Genomic DNA, 22,419 nt, shown 5'->3' with positions numbered 1-22,419 from the left:
CATCGGAGCCACGCGGTGGGCAGAAGGGTGTTGTGTGAAGCGATCACCCCAGAGAGCCCGCAGGCCCTCCTTTTATATGACAAACCCACCAGGCATTGCTTGCTATGGGAAAGGGGTCCCAGCAGTTTGAAAGCATAGAAATGAATGCGAAAGAAGCAGAACCCCGTGTGCCCCATGGCTGCCTGCAAGCTGAACTCTGTTGCCCAGCCGCATGTGATGGCTTACTCACACCAAAGTGGCAGGCACTTCAGCATAAGAGGCAAAATGTGACCTTGTACAGAAAGAACATGTGCTGCGTACTATGAATTGCCTGTTTCACTGAGAGTGTCCCCTTTGTTCTCTAAAATGTATCTTTTAAAATACTACCCTCCCCTTTTCTCCTCCTGCAGGTGCAAATGTTTCAACATGGACCTCATCTACACCGTCGCAGAGGCTGGTCCAGATTAGAAGGTGGAAAAAACAAATTCGGGATGACATGTTTGGCGAGTTCATGCAGTCCTCTGGCACTGATAGGGCCCAGCTGAATGCATGGAGGTAAACAATTGCGGAGTCCCGTAAATCATTACATGAATATGAAGAAAGGAGGGATGTGCACGATGAGAGCAGACAGGATGCTATGGTTAAGCTCATGGGGGAGCAAACTGACATGCTCTGCTGTATGGTGGATCTAATGCGGGAAAGGCAGCAAGACCACAGACTGTTGCTGCAGCCCCTGAATAACCGCCCTCCCTCCTCCCCAAGTTCCATAGCCTCCTCACGCAGATGCCCAAGAACATGGCAGGGGGGGCCTACGGGGACCCACACACTCAACCCGAGAGGACTGCATAAGCAGCAGAAAGCTAGCATATCCAAAATTTTGATTTGGTTTCTGGACTTATCCTTCCCTCCTCCTCCACCCCCCTAATCCAATACCCGCCCCCCCCCCATCTACCTTCTGATTTCTCTCAATGTTTTGTGCAACAAATAATAAAGAATGTTTTTTAAACAATTGTGACTTTACTTCCTTTCATATATATAGGGGGCGGGTAACTTCAAGAGAAACAAACACAACTGTCACACCGTAACCTGGCCAGTCATGAAACTGTTTTTCAAAGCTTCTCTGATGTGCGGCGCACCCTGCTGCACTCTTCTAATTGCCCCGTTGGCTGGCTGTGAGAAACTGGCCGCCAGGTGAGTTGCCTCAACCTCCCACCCCACCAGAAACATCTCCCCCTTACTCTCACAGATATTGTGGAGCACACAACAAGCAGCAATTACAATTGGAATATTGGTTACGCTGAGTTCTAACCGAGGCAGTAAACTGCAGAGGCATGCTTTCAAACGTCGAAAAGCACATTCTACCACCATTCTGCACTTGCTCAGCCTACAGTTGAACAGCTTCTTACTATTGTCCAGGATGCCTATCTATGGCTTCATGAGCCATGGCATTAAGGGGTAGGCTGGGTCCCCAAGGATAACTATAGGCATTTCAACATCCCCAGCTGTGATTTTTCTGGTCTGGGAAGTAAGTCCCTTCTTGCAGCTGTTCAAGCAGACCAGCATTCCTGAAGATGCCAGCTTTCTGCACCTTTCCCGGCCATCCCATGCTGACATTGGTGAAACATCCCTTGTGATCCACCAGTGCTTGCAGCACCACTGAAAAGTACCCCTTGGCTGCCAAGGTGGTTCGGTCCCAAGATAGAGATATGCGTTCCGTTTATTGCTCCACCACAGTTAGGGAATCCCATTGCAGCAAAGCCATCCACTACAACCTGCACATTTCCCAGAATCACTACCCTTGATAGCAGCAGCTCAGCGACTGAGTTGGCTACTTGGATCACAGCAGCCCCCACAGTAGATTTGCCGACTCCAAACTAATTCCCAACTGACTGGTAGCTGTCGGGCATTGCAAGCTTCCACAGGGCTATGGCCACTCGCTTCTCAACTGTGAGGGCTGCTCTCATTTTGGTGTCTTTGAGCTTCAGGGCAGGGGACAGCAAGTCACAAAGTTTCATGAAACTGGCCCTACGCATTTGAAAGTTTCGCAGTCACTTGGAATCATCCCATACCTGCAACACTATGCAGTCCCAGCAGTCTGTGCTTGTTTCCCAGGCCCAGAATTGGCATTCCATGGCATGAACCTGGCCCAACACCACCATGATCTCCCAAATGCCACATGCCATGCTTCTAGGAATGTTTTTGTCCATGTCCTTATCAGTATAGCAATCACGCTGTCGTCACTTCTTCGCCCAGTTTTGCAGGTATTGCGTATACTGCTAGATATTGTGTGAGGTATTTACAATGGTCAAAACTGCAGCAGAGACCTGAGCGGGCTCCATGCTTGCCACGCTATGGCGCCTGCACGGGTAATTCCGGAAAAAGGGCGCGAAACATAGGACAGCAGAGTGACAATGGAAGAGATGCTCTTCGTTTCACGATAGCCAAAAAAAGGCAGGAAATGGTTGCCTTTTGTAGCTTTCATGGAGGCAGAAGCCCTGGACAGACAACATGGAGCAGCTCAGTAGTGCGGCAAGAGCAGGAAAGCAGAGTTGGTGGCGGAAGCTGTGCTGCTCGGTTCACGATGGCCGAGCAGAGTTGGCAGTGGAAGCGTTCAATGAGGAAGAGAAAGAGTAGATACTAGAGATTACATAGAAAGATGAGATGAAATGCAAGGTAGATTCATAGTACCAGGAGAGAAGCAGTGCACCGTCTGTTGAAAGCAGTATGGTATTTGCATGCCCCAAAGGTGCAAAACGATTGTCTGACGTAGCTTTCACGTAGGGAGGAGCGACTGATGAGACACACCCAGAAACACCCAAGAGAATGTTTTTGCCCCATCATGCATTGGGAGCTTAATCCGGAATTCCAATGTGTGTCGGGGACTGCAGGAACTGTGGGATAACTACCCACAGTGCACCGCTCTGACATTCGATGCTAGCCTCGGTACTGTGGATGTACTCTGCTGAATTCATATGCTTTAGTTGGGACACAGAAGACCGAATGTATAAAATCACTTCCGAAAACTCAAATAGAATAACTTCAAAGTAATTTTGTACTGTAGATGTACCCTTAGTTTTCTTTTAATCCCCATTGCCAACAACTGAACCTTGGCTCAAATTGTGGCTTGTCCCAATGTAGGTCCCAACCACTTCTGTGAACTCATATATCTCAGGATCTTCTGCAATGTATGTTGGTGGAAGGGGTGTCCTATGTAGGAATGTCTGCATCATGAGGAAAAATACCTCTCTTTTCACACTTTTTATTCTTTCAAAGTAGGAGGAGGTGGAGAAGTGAGGTGAATGCATAAAACAAGAGAAAGTGTCCAGTCTACACTAAAGACATTTATCGGTATAACTACATTGCTCAGGGGTGTGAAAAATCCACCCAGCTGAGCAATGTAGTTACACAGCCCTCATCTCCTGTGTACATAGGGCTATGTCAGCAGGAGAGTTTTTCCTGCCAACATAGTCATCCCGCTTGCGGGGGCTGAATTAACGAAGTCTGATGGGAGAGATCTCTCCCAGCGGCTGAGAATATCTGTAATAGCAGTGCTACACCAGCACAGTTACATTGGTGTATCTGTGCCAACATCAGCTTTATTGTGTAGCCACAACGTCAGACACAAAACCATAAGAATCAGGACTCAACATGCGTGGATCCAGAAGTCTGAAATTGGAGCCTGACACATTCATTGCCTCATTGGTTACCATCATTTCTACAGCCTGAAAGTCCTTGTTAACCAATCAGGCAGCCAGTTTGGGATCCACGGGGAAGGACTGTCCTATGAAGCAGTCTCTCTTTGGATCCAAACAGTGAAGGATGATTGTTCTCAAACCAACAATGGCATCCTTTGGAACTTGTGGCACCTTAGAGACTAACAAATTTATTAGAGCATAAGCTTTCATAAGCTACAGCTCACTTCATTGGATGCATACCGATGAAGTGAGCTGTAGCTCACGAAAGCTTATGCTCTAATAAATTTGTTAGTCTCTAAAGTGCCACAAGTACTCCTTTCTTTTTATGGATACAAACTAACATGGCTGCTACTCTGAATCCTTTGGAATTGTAATCAGTGATATTGAACTAGGAAGTGGAGTTGTGCAAACAATTTTCCTTGGGTCATTGGTCACCATAGCTTCCTTTACTGGGGTGGAAAGCAAGAATTGAGTGTGCACTTTTTCAACCCCAAATCCTTGCCCTTTTTAGGGTAAATTTACACTTCTCTGAAGTCGAATCCTTTATGAAACCACTCCAAATATCAGCAGTGTTAGTGAGTAATGGTTTCCTGAAAAATACCCAGCTGTTCTTTAATTTGGTGGCACAGTTCCAGGAAAGGGAGAGGACACACGGCTGGATCAGAATCTCTGTTAGTTACCAGAACTAGAGTTTCTATTCAAAAATAGCTATTTTTCTGCAGCTATTAGATTTCCCACTCTGATTTCATTTTATACACCTTTTTAGCACCTACAAAAGGATAAATTCAACAAAAATCCCACTACTATTTCTTCAACATCTGCCTCATGAAGGGAAGCATTCCCCATGTCATAGGATTAGCTAGGAGAGATCTTCTGTAGGGCCTGGGTTACAAATGCTTGGGGAACCAAATCCAAGGGCATTTTGCCTAGTTCAAAATTACTTACCATGGAATTCTCTCACCAGATCATCTAAGACAATATTGCCTTAAACAACTAAATTATACTGTGGTCATATGCACTTCTTTCAGTTAGTTGGGGTTCTGCTGTTGTTCACCATTTCTGAGAGGAGATTTTAAATCACTGCTGTTTCTTTCTTCGCATGTCCAGTAAAATGGAGAGTTCTCTAATGTTGACGTAACTGCACTTGAACTTTCTCCCTGTCATCATGGAGGGACAGGGAAAAAGCAAAGTTGAACTGAGAAATGACGACTTTAGCAAATGGTCATTTGTCTTAAATTCTCCAATAAATCTGAGCTACATCCTATCAAACTGAACTAACATCCAACTGGGTGATGAAACAGCCTTCAGGAAAGATAGAAACCCACATCACAGAGACAGAATACCTGAAAATGAAAGTTTCAAGTGAAATTCCAGAGCAGAAATCTGATCATCTGATTTTTTACATCTGATTATTCAGAATCAGGACAAGAGATTCTCCCATCACATTCTCCTCTGATCCATTCAAACCTGCTTCACTCTGCACTGTTTCAAGAGTCAGTTATGCTATTTACAAAATGTTTAGTATCCTAGCATCCCCCATAATGGGGGACAAAACAGCCCCCTTGCCAGAAGTGGCTTTACCAATAGATGAAACCTGGGATTTAAACTCCAAATGATCACACTGTGTTTGGGATCCATTTAATGTCCCCTTGCAGGTCTTTGACACTTTCATCTCCAGTCATAGAGACTGATACAGGATTAAAGAAGTCAAAGCATCATCTCCAAGGACAGACACAGCTGAGAACACTTCATCACATGACACTTTGAGAAACATGGTAGAATGTGATGAAAATAAACTCTGCATGGCTCAGCCAAAAGTAACAGTTCTGCAGAGATGGGGAAGGAGGGAATCTGAGTCACCCCATATCCTTCCAGTGTCACAGAGGGTGAAATGACATTTCTTTTCCTGCCCCTGCTCCTCTTCATTTAAATAGAATTTAAAAGTTCCCAATATAACTGCTCTTCAGTACAACCCAGAGCAACATGAGAACAACTGGCAATGATACAAGCTGCATCACTGGTGACTCTAATGTTGCAACAGGAGAAATGGCATAAAGGTGATGCTCCCTGGTAGGAAGGGCACACTCAAATTACTCAAATGGAAGAATGGAATTGATAGAAAGGACAAATGGGTCCACCTCAAAGAGGGTGAACTGCAAAAGGCTAAAATGGGCCACTCATCTGGACAAGCTGAGGGATAACGGTCCTGCAAACAGTTCAAACAGCTTTAAAAAAAAGTTACTATGTGGGAATTAGGAAAACTAAAGTATTGATAGCCCTAGAGGTTTTTATGGTCTTGAGCCCCGTTGCAGATTCTCTGATGGATAAAATGGGCTGAGTGGGAAGAGAAGGTATTCCCACACTCACTGCATTGATAGGGCCTCTCCCCTGTGTGGATTCTCTGATGGTGAAAAAGGCCTGATCTGTGAGTGAAGTTATTCCCGCACTCACGGCATTCATAGGGCCTCTCCCCCGTGTGGATTCTCTGATGTTCGGAAAGGGCTGAGCTGTTAGTGAAGCTTTTCCCACACACACGGCATTCATAGGGCCTCTCGCCAGTGTGGATTCTCTGATGCCTAACAAGGTGTGAGCTGCAATTGAAGGTTTTCCTACACTCACGGCATTCATAGGGCCTCTCCCCTGTGTGGATTCTCTGATGCTCAAAAAGGCCTGATCTGTGAGTGAAGTTTTTCCCACACTCACTGCATTCATACGGCCTCTCCCCTGTGTGGATACTCTGATGTCTAGAAAGGGCTGATCTTTGAGTGAAGTTTTTCCCACACTCATTACATTCGTAGGGCCTCTCCCCGGTGTGGATTCTCTGATGTCTAGAAAGGGCTGATCGGTGAGTGAAGTTTTTCCCACACTCATTACATTCGTAGGGCCTCTCCCCGGTGTGGATTCTCTGATGTTCAGAAAGGGCTGAGCTGTTAGTGAAGCTTTCCCCACACTCACTGCATTCATAGGGCCTCTCTCCAGTGTGGATTCTCTGATGCCTAATCAGGTGCGAGCTGCGATTAAAGGTTTTCCTACACTCACTGCACTGATAGGGCCTCTCCTCTGTGTGGATTCTCTGATGGTGAAAAAGGCCTGATCTGTGGGTGAAGTTTTTCCCACATTCACTACATTCATAGGGCCTCTCCCCTGTGTGGATTCGGTGATGCCTAATAAGGTGTGAGCTGCAATTGAAGGTGTGCCCACATTTACTGCATTCATAGGGCCTCTCCCCTGTGTGGATTCTCTGATGCTCAAAAAGGCCTGATCTGTGACTGAAGTTTTTTCCGCACTGACTGCAGTCATAGGGCCTCTCCCCGGTGTGGATTCTCTGATGTCCAGAAAGTGCTGAGCTGCTAGTGAAGCTTTTCCCACACTCACTGCATTTATACGGCCTCTCCCCAGTGTGGATTCTCTGATGTCTAGAACGGGCTGATCGGTGAGTGAAATTTTTCCCACACTCACTGCACTCGTAGGGCCTCTCCCCGGTGTGGATTCTCTGGTGTTCAGAAAGGGCTGAGCTGTTAGTGAAGCTTTTCCCACACGCACGGCATTCATACGGCCTCTCCCCTGTGTGGATTCTCTGATGGCTAATAAGGTGCGAGCTGCGATTGAAGGTTTTCCCGCACTCACTGCATTGATAGGGCCTCTCCCCGGTGTGGATTCTCTGATGCTTTATAAGGGCTGAGTCGTCACACAAGTTTTTTCCACACTCAGTGCATGTATTTTTTCTCTTTCCCGTGAGGATTTCCTGCTGTGTTGTACTTTCCTTGAGGTCCTTTTGAGTTTCTTGACAGGAAATATATTCACCCACTTCCTCCACTGGCTGGTTTCCCTGCTCTCTTTCTGGTCTGTGCTGAATCTCGCAGGATTTTTCCTGGTCATGACTCCCGGACACGTTCCTTTCCGATCTTTGTGATAGTGCTCTGTGTTTATCCACTTGCTCAGCATCTTCCTGCTGAGAATTCTGCTCCTCTTTCTCACATGCCATTGCATCACCTCCTGTGATAGAGACAGAAACCTCAAACAGGGATGGAAAGGGGGAAGGCCAAACCAAAACAAGTGCTGGAGAAAGGTCAAATAAAAATCAGGAATTGAACTCCCCCAAATTCTTCTCCCAAATAGGAGAGATGAGGGGATGAATTTGGGCCTTCACATCACATCCAAATTCACAGGGGGAAATGGAGGAAGCTGCGGCCTGGTGTCTGCTAGAATCTACAGGAAGCCATGAGCTACAGTTACCCTGAGGATATGACTCCTGCTTGCGACAATAATGAACTGAGAGACCTCCCAAGGGCTTTGTAGGGCATCCCAGATGTTTCCTTCAGGCACTTACAGATTCTGATTTGTTTTCATGTTTCCTTACCTATGCAGGGAGCTCTCAGGATCTGTCTTTCCTCTGAATCCTGGAGCTCTGAGACCCATGACTCTTCCCCTTGTTCCAGCTGGGGGATCATATCAGGTTTGGAAATTGGAAACCCTGCTCAGATGAAAGAAAAGAAAGGAGTTCAGTTGATTTCATAAAACTTTGTCATAAAAAAAAAACAAACAAACATTCTATTAATTTAACTACAGTACTTAATGTGACCGTGTGTGCCTTTGATAGTCCTCACTGAAAATGCTGAAGTCAGGGCAGGCTGAAAAAGGGAGAGCAGATGCTCTGAAAACTGGTGGTTAACACAAGTTAAATTCACTGATCAGTCACACACTGTGCTTGTGATTCCCCCACACTGGTTATTGAGAATTTGAAAAAAGAAATCACACAACCCCATTTATTGCATTCCAGTTCTCTGACTCCCAATCAGTACCTAGGTCCAGTACAGTGAGAGGTTATTTAAATCCTCTGTGCACATAGACAAAATGTTCTTCTGACCCCAAAGGGTCAGCCACATTACCAAATCAGTATAGATTTGGAACTTACACAAAATTCCATCCTTCCAGCCAATGCTTTAGCATCTAAACTAAAGGTTTATTATAAAAGAAAGACAGAAAGAAAGGAGTTGTTACATGGGAAAGCAGTCAGATATATTCAGAAATCTCTGTATCTGGTTCTTCACAGTATTGGTGAGTTGCTGGCTTGAAAGTCCATCTGGAATACATCCACATCATTCAGTCCTTTGTTCAAGGCTTCAGCTTGTAGAGAAGTTGCTCCAGAGGTAGGAAGAGGGATTTTCTCTTCAATCCAGAAAATCCAGATGCAGCTTCCCTTTATAATCCTTTTGCCATGTGGCTTGTACTTCTTGTGTCCCAATCACAAGCTTCACAGCACATGGCATGGAAAAGCCTTGGAGTTCTCAGTACACAGGCATATCCCTGCATGTCTTGCTGACTCAATAGGTGTATCCCCTTGGTCCTTTCCATGTGCTCATAGTACAGCTGATGAGCCTGGATGGGCCATCGAACAGGCTAGACAGCACTGATGCCAATCTGTCTGGATGTGTCATCCAGAAACACTGCACAAGTCTGGATATACAGATATACCCTACATATCTATGTCTCACAATACAAAGGTAATACAAAGATAGAAATAAAATCATCATACTTGGAAAATCATAGCATTTTAACTGACATCTTACATGGCATATCTAGCACGATTTGTCACAATGTTATCATATTGGTATTATTAATAAAATAATAATAATATAAAGTGTCTCACAATTCCATACAGTGTCACACTTAATAAACCGGTGAATTCCCAGGACCAGCTCACCAGGTCCTTGAAGATGCGGAACACTCTGGTTATGAGGGATTGAAATACCCTCATATCTGCTGGGAACACTGTGTCAATCTGTACCCCTATATTCACTCTTCTACAAAATGATGACCAATTTTGTACATAGTATGTGTCAGGGGTATTGGTTTTCATAACCATCTGTCCCCATAACGAGTGGCACTGGTGGTGATACTGGGAAACGGGAGTTCTCTAAGGGAATTGCTTGTGTGACTTGTGGTTAGCTAGTGGGGTAAAACCAAAGTCTTCTCAGTCTGGCTCATTTGGTTTGCCTTAGAGGTGGAAAAACCCCAGCCCTGGGCTGTAACTGCCCTGCTTTAAGCAATTTGTCCTGAATTGGCACTTGCAGTTGGGTCCCACCAGAACCAGCATCGTTACAGTGGCGTAGTCATGCTTGGATCCACAGAACCAGGTCAATTAAGCTTTGGATCAGAACCTCACGCTATCCAAATTTGAATTTTGGTATTGAGAGTTTGGTTGGTTAAAGAGCAGTTGTAATGGGTGAGCAAAGAGTATATGAGGGCCTTGGCAAAAAAGCCCTTGAAGATTTGTGTTCAGAAAAGGGGATAAGCTTTAGAAAGAAGCTACAAATCAAGAACTGAGATATCTGTTAATGGCCAGTGATCAGGAGGAAGGAGCACAGCCCTTACCTGATGCTAAAGAAGCTGCAGAAGCAATGAAACTGCAAGCCCCGAGAGACAGCCTGCAGTTGGAACATGAACAAAAACTGGCAGAAATTTGAATGAGAGAGAAGTAAGCCTTGGCCTAACTGGAAAAAGAAGCTTCTGAAAGACAGAAGGAAAGGCTGGCTGCTAAGGAGATGGTCCGCCAGATGCAAGAAGAAACTGACAGACTTCAGCTACAAGTCAAAAAAGCAATGGAAGAACAGCAGAAATTGTATCCTCTTTAAAGTTCAGTATATAACAATGTTGGTATGTTGTAAAACTCTGAGCAGTTGTCTGGGTGTAACCAAATGTACCCCAACACTGCCACTTTTTATGTAAATGCTGTTACTGTGAGTTCAGTAGAGGGTGGCCCCATAAATTGTGCCAATGCTATGTATGGGAGTGGTAATGAAAAATTCATATAAAGTGTAAAAGTCAATGGTAAAAGCTGTTTAGAGCAAATTATGGCTTCTAACATCACTCTTGTTAAAGCAGATCTAGTCAAAGAGGAAGATTACTTACCAAATCAGAGTGTGAATGTTGTCCTCTGTGAGTTTACTGTAAGTGTGCCTTTAGCCAGAATCCACCTTGAATGGAATGGTACAAAGCATGAAGTTGTAACTCATGTAAGGAAATTATTGCCTAAGGATATTTTGATTGGGGAAAATATTAAAGCTTTGTTCAGTCCAAGTAGCCAGTCACAGGAAAGGAATGATTTTAAACCTGTGTCTATTATGGGCAATGATTTGACTGGGGAGGGTTTCTCCAAATGTTTGTCAGAGGAAAAGAGCTGTTTGTCTGTGAATGAAGTTTCTGAATGTCTGTCTAATGTCTCAGAAGTGAATCTGGAATTAGATCAAGCACCGAAATAACTCATTGGTCAGGACAATGTTTCTCAGGAACAGATTAAAGTGGATGGTCAGGTTGAAGCCCTAATTGAGGAAGAAAAGGGTAGATTTTTTTTATGGGTGATGGATTGTTGGCTAGTACAGCTTGTAAAAGTGAACCTGAAAAGCTTAACTGTGATTTGCTGGAAGTAGCTCAGTATAGTGAGAAGAGCAGCAATTTATCTGTGGGGAGTGGCAATGTGCCTGATAAGGAAAGTTTGGATGAGCCTAGGCAGCCTTATGAGCTGATGGCTTTGTCTAGTCAGCAGTTTGGGAAGGCGAGGATAGTGGAAGATGAATGTCCCTATAGCTTACCTGTTACTTGTGCGGAGAAGTGTGACAGTGAAGGAAATGTGCCTGTGTCTGTCAAGGGTATTGACTTGCCTATGGAGGGAGCAACCCCAATCTCCAAGCAGTTGTCTGTGAAGAACCCTGTGTGCTGGGACCAGGGGAATGAGATCCCAAACTGTCTCTCTGGTAAAGGAGAATGTGTCTCTGGCACTTCTTTGTCTGTGGAGCAGAAAGAAGGTTCCTTTCAGCCTGTGATGGTTGAGAATAGTGCAGTTGTCTCAGAGTTGGTTCTGGATTCAACTAAAGCTCAGGAAGGGAACGGTCCTAAGTTTGTGTCTGGTAGGGAGAATGGCAGCGTAACTAGGGTGCATCCAGTTAGCGTCCTAGCAAAATCCCAGATACCAGACAATTCTGGTGCTTGTATTTTGCCTGTTGCTAGTGTGTTCCTGGGAAAGAGTGTAGCAACTCTGTCTGATCAGGGTGATACCCTAACCAGGGCACAAGGAGACCATAAAGGTGATTTGATTGTGTTACCTACTGATGGTGTGGAAACTTGCAGCAAGAAGGAAAAGATTCCTGAACTTGTGTGTGGCAAAGAGAAGGAGAATGCCTCTAACCTTTTATCTAGGAAGTCTATAAGTTTGCCCGAAAGGGGATTGTGTAGGAATCTGCCTGATGGGCCAGAATTGATTCTGGATGTAAGTGAGACCCAGAAAGAGTCTGTTGTTGCTCAGGAAAGCGTTCGTTTAGAGCAAGCCCTTGGTGAAGAGGGCAAGGGCAGAATTTCTGTGAAGGGTGAATTGTTGCACAGAAAAGCCCCTAGGGAAAGGAATCCTCATGGAGTCTTTGCAAGCAGTTTACTGCAACTGAAGGGTGTGAAAGTGATTTAATCAAGAATGTTTCAGTTCCTAACAGCCAGAAATTTTCTGTTGTGAATGGATCCACTGACTTTCCTTTTGAAAGATCCACCATGGATAGCTTTGAGAAGGTCTCAGAACGAGTGAAAGCTGTTAAGAAAGTTGAACAAGTGGCTGTGTTTGGCCAGCTTGTTAAGGAGTTGTTAACACGGTTGTTGAGAGAGCAATGTCTCCATGTAGATTCTGTAAGTGAACAGTCTGCGTCTCAGGTTCAGAGGGAAGACTTGGTAGCTGAGTCTGCAGAGCAGAACAGCTGTGCAGTTAATCTCTCGAGAACGTAGGGGATGGCAGGTATACGCTCATCTCTAGACACTTTCGATAGGACTTGTATTCTCTCAGTGGACTTAACTTCTGATTCCATGTGGCCGCACAGGTTGGTAAGGGAAGGACAACAGAACTTTGTGGTTTCTCTTTCAGACAGAGTCCAGCCTTAGATTGGTAGCAGTGAAGGATCTGAAAACTGGTGAACAGGCTCCTGTCTGTCTGAATGCAAATTACCTGACTGACTGGGAGAAGAAAGACTTGCTAATAGCTGTTAGCAAAGAAAGCCCACCCTAGCAGCCAGTGAATTCTGTTAAGCAAGAGAAATCAGGGTTTGATTCTTCAGGACAAGGAGGAAAGGAGACTTTATTTTGCAAAGGGAAGCCACAGGCTAACTCTAAAAGGCCCAAACCCCAATGGTATTGAGCGAAAGGTGTGGAATGACAAAAATGATTGAAAATGGACACTTGCAATGAATTTCTTGTTATTGCTAATGGTAATTCTTGTAACTAATGTGTTGCCAAAAACTGTAAAAATGTACAATGTGCCTAATCTTTTGGAAAATCCCTTGAATATGTTAAAAGTGATACACAAGATCACACTTTATGTTAAAAGGCCTTGTTATACTGATGTTTCACAGATAATGCCTGTAAAAAGTCTTGGAATTTTTCAGAGAGGAAAAGACATTCCAAACTTGATGTGCTGTATGAAAGGAGAAACTGAGGCACCTTACCATATTGCTTTCACGCCTAAATGCTAAGATTTCTATAATATGGACAACATTAATATCTACATTGACTTGATCTTAATTGGTTTTCAAACACTTGGCAGAGCTTGTATGGATAAAGTAGCTATGTTCTCTCGGCAAGATCACATGAGACATACAGGAACCATGCTGCAAGAGCAGATCCAATCCACTATTGTTCTAACCAAGTTTTACCTTGAGTTTGTAAAGAGATTCAATCATATTACTGAACATGACTTTGATAAACCATTTCTGTTATACACCAATACTTGCTGTAGTAAGTCAGAACCAAGGATGGGAAGCTCTTGGGTTGCAGTCAGTGATGTTTGTGTCATCCCTTCTTGCATCAATTTTGCGTTGGGGGTGTCACGTTATTGACTTGAACTGGGACCATATAGATCATTGTTGCAACCAAGGTCCTGTAGCAGCATCAAATCTTATAAAAAGGGGGTCAAATGAGGTGTCTAACACAAGGTTATGGTTTGCTCATTATGATTATGCTGTCTATGTGTGTGTATCATTTTTGTAGTTGAAGTTATGAATATTGGCTCTATACTGTCTGTAGTTCAAATTTGTGCTATGCTTGTGGGAAACACTCCAGACAAGTTGGTGTCAGCTCTGCCTAGCCTGCTTGATGGCCCATTAAGGACCATCAGCTATACAATTGACCCACTGAGAGAAGGAAGACATGCCTTGAAACTCAGCAAAGTATGCAGGGACATGCCTATGGAGAGAACTCTGAGGGTTTTCCAGGCCATGTGATGGACAGCTTGTCTTTGGGACAAAGAAAGACAGACCACATGGCAAGAGAATAGAAAAAGCTGCTGCAGCTCCTCCATCTTGTCTTCAATCCTGCTTCATACCTCTGGAAGGACTTTGCTACACCGAAGCTTTGAACCAAGGACTGAACGACCCATCCCAGCTGGTGATGTTCTCCAGAGACTGGATTTGAACCTGCAGTTTATTCTATCGCTGCCGCAAGCCTGAACCAAGAACTTTGCCATTACTGTATGGAATTGATTCCATTTAACCAGTTCTAGCTCTCATCTATATCTTTTTCCTTTTATGAATAAAACTTTAGATTTTAGATGCTAAAGGACTGGCAACAGCGTGATTTGTGGGTAAGATCTGATTTGTAAATTGTCCTGGGTCTGGGGCTTGGTCCTTTGGGATCAAGAGAACCTTTTCTTTTACTGGGGTATTGGTTTTCATAACCATTTGTCACCATAACAAGTGGTACTGGTGGTGATACTGGGAAACTGGAGTGTCTAAGGGAATTGCTTGTATGACTTGTGGTTAGCCAGTGTGGTGAGACCAAAGTCTGCTCTGTTTGGCTGATTTGGTTTGTCTTACAGGTGGAGAAACCCCAGTCTTGGTCTGTAACTGCCCTGCTTGAAGCAATTTGTCCTGAATTGGCACTCTCAGGTGGGTCCCGCCAGAACCAGCAGCGTTACAGGGGGGAAGAACGGGAACATTGTGCACTCAGGGGAGGAGGCGGGGCCGGGGTGGGGATTTGGAGGAGTCGTCGAATGGGGCAGGGACTTTGGGGAAGTGGTTGGAATGGGGGCAGGGCAGGGATGGAGTCAGGGTGGGGCCAGGGGCAGAGGGGGGTTGAGCACCCACTGGCGCCAGAAGAAGTTGGGGGCTATGCCCACGGGCACCACAGCACACCATCTTGGCCAGAAAGGAGCCCACTCGGAGTCACCATTGCTTCTTTTCCTTCCACCCAGAACCCCGCTTCTTCTCCTGGGCTGCAAGTAGCCATGCCTGGGCTGCCAAGAGACAGTCACAGGATTCTACCAGCCAACTCCACCTCCCCAGGCTTTGGCAGAATGAATGATGGCGCTCTACTAACCCTACTTAGCCACACTGAGGCACTTAGCTTCTACCCTGCCATCCTCAGCATGACTTTCCACTTTTGCCCCATTCCTGCCTCACTTCCTCCTTCGTCAAGTCACGCCAAGGAGGCCAGCAGGAAGAGCCGGCCTCCATAGGCCAAACTCAAGGTCAGAGGAGGCCAAGCCACAAGACTCCACAAGGTGACGGGCCTAGACCCTCAAGCTTTCCCAGGCTGATGCCAAGGTGCTTTCTCTGCCGATGTCACCACTCTCTGTTATGCGGAGGTTGGGGTTATCCCAGGAACAGGCCAGTGGCAGAAAGAGGAGAGCCTTACTGGACAGCTGGTAGATGCAGATACTTTCCCTTCTTCTTAACCAGCACTAATACCAGGCCAGGCTGTCGCTGGGAAGAGTGTGAGAGAGAGAGAGCAGCAGGTTTCCAGCTCTCTTTTTCTTGACTAGTTTCTCCTCTGCATCAACTTTGTTCTCTTTCTTTGTGAGCCTGGCTAGCTCAGTTGGTAGAGCATCAGACTTTAATTTGAGGGTCCAGGGTTCAAGTCCCTGGTCAGGTGATGAATTCTTCACTAAGTTCTTAAGGTATCTCTCAAGTCCTGTTTAACATTACTTTTTCTCTTCAGGATTTTGCCTTTGCTAAGAAGGGCCTTTTGTGTGTGGGATTGAAGGGGCAACTTCCTGACATGCCATCTTTCCTTGCAGGCTGGAGGAATAAAGGCCTCTGGGCATATAGCAGGGTCCTCCCAGATGGCTGCATTCTCACGTGGTGGAGGTGGAAGCTCCGTCTCCTTGCCTCTGTTTCTGCCTTCACCTGAATGTGCTGATCTGGCTGCCCTGTCTGAGACAGGAGGTGAGGAATGTTTGGAGTGTTAGGTGCTCACCCAGCACTTGGCTTTCCTTCGAGGGAGTGGGGAGCAGGGTAGGGCTCAGGCTCCCAGCTGGAGAGAGGTGCAGGTCTTGGGGCTGCTGGCCGGGACCTCGAAGAGCGAGATTTCCGTGAGAGGAGTGGAGTTGGAGGAGGAGTACGTGTCTGCAGTGCATTGGGGGAGGCCTGTACCAGGCAGAAGGTATTTGTGTGTTTCCAGTCCCTGGGAGGCTTGGGTCCAGTCCAGCGTTGGGGCCTGAATTGTCATGAGCATGAGACCGGGGGGAGGAGAGTGCAGAATTGGTGGAGCTAGGGAGTGGGGCTCCAGGAGCCGCTCACCCCACCTTGGGAGCACTTGTGGGGACTGAACTGTCTTTGGGTATGGGTAGTGGTGGGAGCCCAGGGAATGAGGAGCAACATTCTGGGGGTCATAGGCACCGACTAAGTGGGTGCTCCGGGGCTGGAGCACCCACAGGGAAAAATTGGTTCATGCTCTGCACCCAATGGCAGCTCCCCGCCCCGCCCCGCCCCCCCGCTGAGCACAGGGCCTCATTAATGCTAAATCCGACACTGAGCTTCCTTCTCTGGATACTCCCAACCAGCATTCAAGGACACACTGAGTGTCTGTGTGATAAATAACCCTGGACCAGCAGCTCTGACTCCAGCAGCCTGCTTCTTACACCCCAAGCACATTCCCGTTTGGGTGGAGCAGCTCAGGGTTTGAGAGAAGGTCGGGGTAGGAAGCTTCTGTTCGTTATGCTGCACCTAATCCTCAGTTTTACTTGAGCAAACAGGAGATATTTGACACTATGCAATACTGTTTCTGTGCTCTGTTCCCAAAGTGTTCTGCAGCAGGGGAGGGTCTCTGGTCGTGTGTGCGTGTCATGGGCATATGGGGGTGATGCTGAAACAGGACAGAGTAGAGATAGCATCGTGGGGGTGGTGTGAATTTTATCTCTTCATTCCCCCTTCTAAGAACTGAGGGGACAGGAACCCTTACCCAGCGAGGTCACAGTCTCATAGTTCTCCTGCATGACGTCTCTGTAGAGGGCTCTCTGAGTGGGGTTCAGCAGGGCCCACTCTTCCCTGGCGAAATACACAGCCACCTCCTCGAAGGTCACTGACCCCTGAAAGAACAAGAATCTAACACTCATGACCTGCTGCCCCACTCACAACCCCACTGTTCGTGGGGGGAGAGGAGCCAATCAAATGGAAGCTCTGGATGGATTGCAGTCAACAGAGTGCCACCCCCACCATGCACAGAGCATCCAGGAAACACCAGGGTGAGAGAATGAAGAGCAGCAGCTCCATCTCTCCCAGCAGATCCATCACAAACCTATTACCCACAGACTAATACAGGAGATGGAGCCCCTAGCAGAGTCCAGGGAGAGCTCCCTGATCAGAAGCCCAACACCCTCCTCATTGTGAGGAGTTTGATATGAGGGGAGGAGAATCTCCCCTAAGCCTGACTGGTGGGTGCTCCCTTCATATCTCACAGTAGCCAGTGGTTAGTCAAATCAGGCTTCAGCACTACGAGTCTGGTCAGTTCTCCCAGCCCCATGTAGCTGGGTGATTTTCTGTTCAACAAATTAGGGTATTTCTACCTCTGAACCTCATGGGTCCATTCCTACAATCTAGGCCACTTATTAAACAACTCCCAGCAGGTTTGCCACCCCCTGTCCGCCTCCCTTTCTCCACCCTGTGCATTTCCTACCCCACTCCAACCTCCAAACCAGACCGTGCAAACCTTCCCATCTCTGGTATATTTGCTGCCCCTCTCCTCCTGCAGGAACCCACCAGCAACCCCCCGATAATACCTACCTGAACTGGCTCCTCTGCTGCCATCTCTCTCCCTTGTTCCATGGGAGGACAGGATGAACTGGAGGATGTCGTTCTGCAGCCTGTCTGGGTGAGGTCAGTTGTGAGGGTTCCAGAACAGGCTTTAGTTCATATCACAGCACGATTCTCCCAGGCTTTTTCCCTGCAGACAGACACCCTTGAGTCTGCCATGCTGAGAAAACGCTTGATCTCTTTATTACAGTGTAGACCTGGCCCCTCCTGCAAGGCTAAGCCCCCAGAGACATTCTTAACCTCCCTTCTCCCTCCCCGCACCCCATAACAAAGTCTCTCAACACAAGGCTAGAAAAAAGCAGAACTAAAGGATTCACTGTGGGGGATTCCCTCGGATACTGACTCCATGGCAGCCATACCCCAGCGGGAGGGACAGGGGTCAGGAACTGGGTTTTCCTCTGTCTGATCCTCATCTTGTCCACAGGAAAGTGATTCTACCCACGGTGCAGTAATGCATCTGTCTGGGCAGATTAGAGATCTGGAAATCTCTCTTGAAACTCTTTTCTCCCACGGCCCCTTGCAGTCTCTGTCTCCTTTTCCCTGTCCCCTCTCCCTGCCCGTCTGGTAGAAAAGTCCCATTCCTGGGTTGTTTGCTCCCCCATGGCTGGATTTGCTCCTGCAATTGCTAATAGGACGAGAAATGGGGGGTGGGAGGGCGGGTGATGTCTGTTTGTGTAGAGTCATTTTAAGGCCAGATCCCAGGATTTTCCCTTCATTTCTTTCAGTTACCTGGAGTCTCTGGCTCAGAATTTAGTATCAACAGGGCTCAGGGCTGCCCTAGGGGCTAGCACCAGCTGGAGAAAGTCATCACCTGGGCCAGGCAGAGAAGAAGCTTTAATTAAGATCACTTCCCAGCCGGTGGGGAGCAGCAGCTGCTCAGCCTGGTCTCCCCGATCTCAATGGAGGCTGCAGCGTCTGATCGACGAAGCTAAACCCCGATATCGTGAGCAGAGAGGGACAGAGCATATGAGCAGCTTTCCTTCCTTTAGATCTCTGGGAGAGCAGCTAATGAGAGCCCCTCCTCACAGGGAGGACGGCTAATCTCATTTGCCCCACTGTTCCTCTGGAGTCACTCCTTGTCTTTCCATGCAGAGACTCTGGAGTAACAATGGTCTCAATGAAACCAGATTTCGGAAAGAAGGAGACCATTGTGTGGCAGTGCTAACCCCCTTCTCACCTCCCTCCCTCCCAAGATCTTGGACAAGGTCGGGGTGGGGAGATGAATTTTCCCTACAGAACCAAAAGTTCCTGCAGTTTTCAAAAGAGGAGAAAAGCAAAATCTGTTATTTCACACACACATAAGTGGATAGAAAGTTATCACGGTGACTGGGCGTGGCTCGGGAATGCCGGGCAGTGCTTGGAGCCAGGATTCTGGCACAAGTTGATCAGAGAGAAGGAGCATGGTTAGTAACAGTCCCCAGAGCCCACAGCCAGGGGCCCCAGACACCCTCCAGCCAGGGTCCTACCAGATATTCCCTGGGGCGCAGCCTCCAGAGTCCCTGGCCAGGGACCCCAGATACCCCTCAGAGCCCCACCGGCCAGGGAATCCCCACCAGTCCATGACAGTCAGGTTGGGAATCCCAAAGGGTTCCCCCCACCAAGTTCCCCCAGCAGCCAGGGACCCCCCACAAAGGGGACCCCTCACAGGAACTCAGTCCCTCACTGCCTGCCTGGGATTCTCCCACTACCTGCCTAGGACCCCCACCTGCCCTCCAGTAGGATCTGCCATGCCATTTGTCTGGGCCCTCTCCTCCCCACAGTGGGGCCCCCTAATGCTTTACAGTGGAACCTCTCACTCTGCTTGCCTGGCATCCCTTGACCTAGTTCCGGGGATTCTCTCCCCTCCATGCACTGGGCATGGCAATGATCCCAGGGGCCAGCGGGGGAAGCCCAGACAGAGACCCTGGCACAGCACCGGCACCCTCTAGCCCCCTGCCCTGCCTCCCCGAGAGACGCCCACCTACGCTGCTCTGCAGCCACCAGACCCCCAGCGGTATCCACCTCCAGGACCCATAGCCTCAGGGCTAGGCACATCAGAACCATCCCCCGAAACCCCAAATCTCCAGAACCCACCAACCTGACTAGAGTCCCCCCTGCCCAGCCATCCAGAGGCCTCCCCCTACCCCTTCAGCCCCCGCTGCAATCTCCCCACACAGACATGCACCCCTCCAGCAACAGTGTTCGGTAAGTGGATAGAAAGTTATCACCACCCCTTGCTGGCCAGCCACACAGGCAGGGGGCGCCTCTTGAACAGGAGAATGGAAGGCAGGGAGGGCCAAAATAGGTAAGAAATTTCACTAGCAAACAATGGCCATCATGGATCCACCCCAGAGGTGGCTACATCTTAGCACTACAGGAATCAACCCAGCACGGACATCATTTGTCATGGGGTTTGGGATACTTCTGGACCCACTCTGAACTCAGAGAGACCTCCCCATCCCATGCCAGCTGGAGAAAAAGAAAATGGTCCAGCCAACTCTCCTGTTACCAGGTGGGGGCCACTGATCCCCAATCAGGGGGAGGCCTCTGGCTTTGATCTGTATTAAATATGTGGCTGGTCTCTTTCATCGGCAAACATTTTAACAGAGCTAAAGGGGAGAAGAAATGATTCTCAAAGGAGAGGGGAAAGGCGATCACTGGGAAATTTAACTCCCTGCAACCTCCAACATGGAGAAGGACTCAGGGCAACAGGTTCCCTCCAAGAAAGGAGAAGTTGCTGGGATTTAGAAACATGGGGAAGAGCCGCAAAGCCAAGAACATTTTTAATTGACATTTGATAATGATGTAGAAAGAGGGAAATCCTGAGATCAATGTGCAGAAATGAAAGAGAAAGGGTGGAAATCTGAGGGATTTTGGATCCATTTTTGCAAATTAGAGAGAAGAAAGTGGAAAATGAGAGGAATTTTATAGCAGTAGTTGATACGAGGTAAAATCGGAGTGCATTTCACATTGCTATTTGATAAATGAATAGAGTGGAAATGGGCAACACTGGCAAACATTTTATATCCATATTCAAGAACCTGAGAAAAGGTGTAAATCAGATTTTTATTTTTATTTTGTTAGTATTTTATACTTAGAGAGCCAGGCAAAAATCTCAGGGCATATTCACTTAGAAATAGAGAAGCAGAGAGAAAGTGGGGCAAATGTTTAGGTTATTTTATATCAATCTTTGAGGGTTGCAGAGAATGCGAGTCACAAACTTTGCAATTGATAACATGAGAGATAAAGGCCAAGACCGGAGGCGGGGGGGGGGGGGGATTTTATCTTGCTATCAAATAACTAGCTGGAAAAGGGGGACCGGTTTGTCGTATAAAATCCAGTCTGTCCAAGACATAAACAGAAAGTGATGGTCCCCCCCCACCCCACTGCCACCGTTCACACGGGCAGCAGGGAGCCCTTTGAGGAGCTGCTTGAAGGCGGGGGGGGGGGGAAGGCTCCCCAGATAAGGGGAGGGGGCAGCAGTGGGGGATGGGCAGGGGAGGGGCAACTGAGGGCTGGGGGCAACTGGGGGGCAGCAAGTGGGACTGGGAACCCGGGGTCCGGGGAGTCCCCGCCTTCTCCCCTCCCCGCCCGACACCCCCTCGGAGACCCCCCCCACGCCCGACACCCCCCACCCCCACCGGGGACCCCCCCGCCGGGCCCCAGTCTCTGCCCCCCCGGCTTCTGCCCTCCCTTCACTTCACTTTCCTGCCCCCCCCCGCACGGGGTCTCCCACTCACCGGGCCTGGGGCGGGCAGAGCCCGGGGCTGGTCCCGGCTGGAGAAAGCCCCCGCCCCGGCCGGGCACGGAGGGGTTAATGACGCGCCCCGCCCCCCCCGCACAGACCCCAGGGGGGAGCAGCCGCTGCTCAGCCCGGGCTCCCGGGTCACAGGGAGGCAGCCACGGAAGTGACGTTGGGTTTTCCGGCTCTGGGCATGCGCAGATCGGGGGATGGGCAAGAGAGGGCGGAACCGCTCTCCCGGGAGCGGAAGTGACGTTGGGCGCGGGGGAGGGGAGGAGGAGCCCGGCTCCGCCTAGCTGGTGCGGGGCCGTTGGAGCCTCTCCCAGAGCCGGAGAAGGGTTTTTTGTCTCCCGGCTTTGGGCATGCGCAGATGGGGCGGGCGGGAGAGTCGGGCATGCGCAGATCGGGAGAGTCGGGTAGACTCAGATGGGGGGAGAGTCGGGCATGCGCAGATGGGGCGGGCGGGAGAGTCGGGCATGCGCAGATCGGGAGAGTCGGGTAGACTCAGATGGGGGGAGAGTCGGGCATGCGCAGATGGGGCGGGCGGGAGAGTCGGGCATGCGCAGATCGGGGGTGGGGCGAGAGTCGGGCATGCGCAGAGGCAGAGCTCGCCCGCGGCTGCGCCCCGGGGCCGGGCTGAGGCGGAGGGTCTGTGCCGGGGAGACCTTCAGGAACCCCCCCCGTGCCCGGGCCCGGCCCCCGCTGGGGCCCCCCCGGGCTCTGCCCGCCCCGCCGCGGCCTCCAGGTACCGGAGCGAGCCGCGGGGGCGGGGCCGGGCGGTGACTCTGCCCCGGTGTCCGGGGGGGGCCAGGAAAAGGGGGGAGAAATGTCGGCGCAGCCCGGACGTGGCGGGGGAGGAGGAGACGAGCCGGGGAGCCCCCGGGGGGCGGGGAGGAAAAGGGGGGGGCTGAGATCCCCCCTCGGATTTACCGCTGCCCCCTCCCCTGGGGACCCCCCCGCTCCC

The 22,419-nt window shown here is 48.8% G+C and overlaps 2 protein-coding genes and 1 pseudogene across 48 annotated transcripts in view; 1 reads left to right on the top strand and 2 right to left on the bottom strand.

The window, feature by feature from the left end:
* Positions 1-22,419, bottom strand: part of LOC119849376 (zinc finger protein 420-like) — a 3,142,523-nt gene that overhangs the window by 1,104,491 nt on the left and 2,015,613 nt on the right. For 22 of the 47 annotated variants that reach the window (XM_043503761.1, XM_043503760.1, XM_043503769.1 and 19 more), the window contains one exon: positions 16,884-17,010. The exons of 19 other annotated variants lie outside the window; for them this stretch is intronic. In XM_043503761.1, the coding sequence (XP_043359696.1) occupies positions 16,884-17,010 (127 nt within the window). Of the gene's footprint in view, positions 1-15,899; positions 15,996-16,883; positions 17,011-17,700; positions 17,865-21,453; positions 21,644-22,419 lie in introns of those variants that run through there. 6 more of the 47 variants (XM_043503768.1, XM_043503766.1, XM_043503767.1 and 3 more) reach the window with 6 other exon arrangements.
* Positions 5,537-8,614, bottom strand: LOC119849375 (zinc finger protein 883-like). Its single transcript, XM_043503850.1, has 4 exons — positions 8,590-8,614; positions 8,035-8,148; positions 6,896-7,670; positions 5,537-6,811 (listed from the first exon to the last, which is right to left on the bottom strand). The coding sequence occupies exons 2-4, from the start codon at positions 8,123-8,125 to the stop codon at positions 5,953-5,955; spliced, it is 1,725 nt and encodes a 574-aa protein (XP_043359785.1). The 5' UTR covers positions 8,126-8,148; positions 8,590-8,614; the 3' UTR covers positions 5,537-5,952.
* Positions 22,013-22,419, top strand: part of LOC119849372 — a 36,991-nt pseudogene continuing 36,584 nt past the window's right edge.

This window comes from Dermochelys coriacea, chromosome 28 (assembly GCF_009764565.3).
Source record: "Dermochelys coriacea isolate rDerCor1 chromosome 28, rDerCor1.pri.v4, whole genome shotgun sequence".
Lineage (NCBI taxonomy): Eukaryota > Metazoa > Chordata > Testudines > Dermochelyidae > Dermochelys > Dermochelys coriacea.
This window is presented reverse-complemented; position numbering and strand designations above follow the sequence as displayed.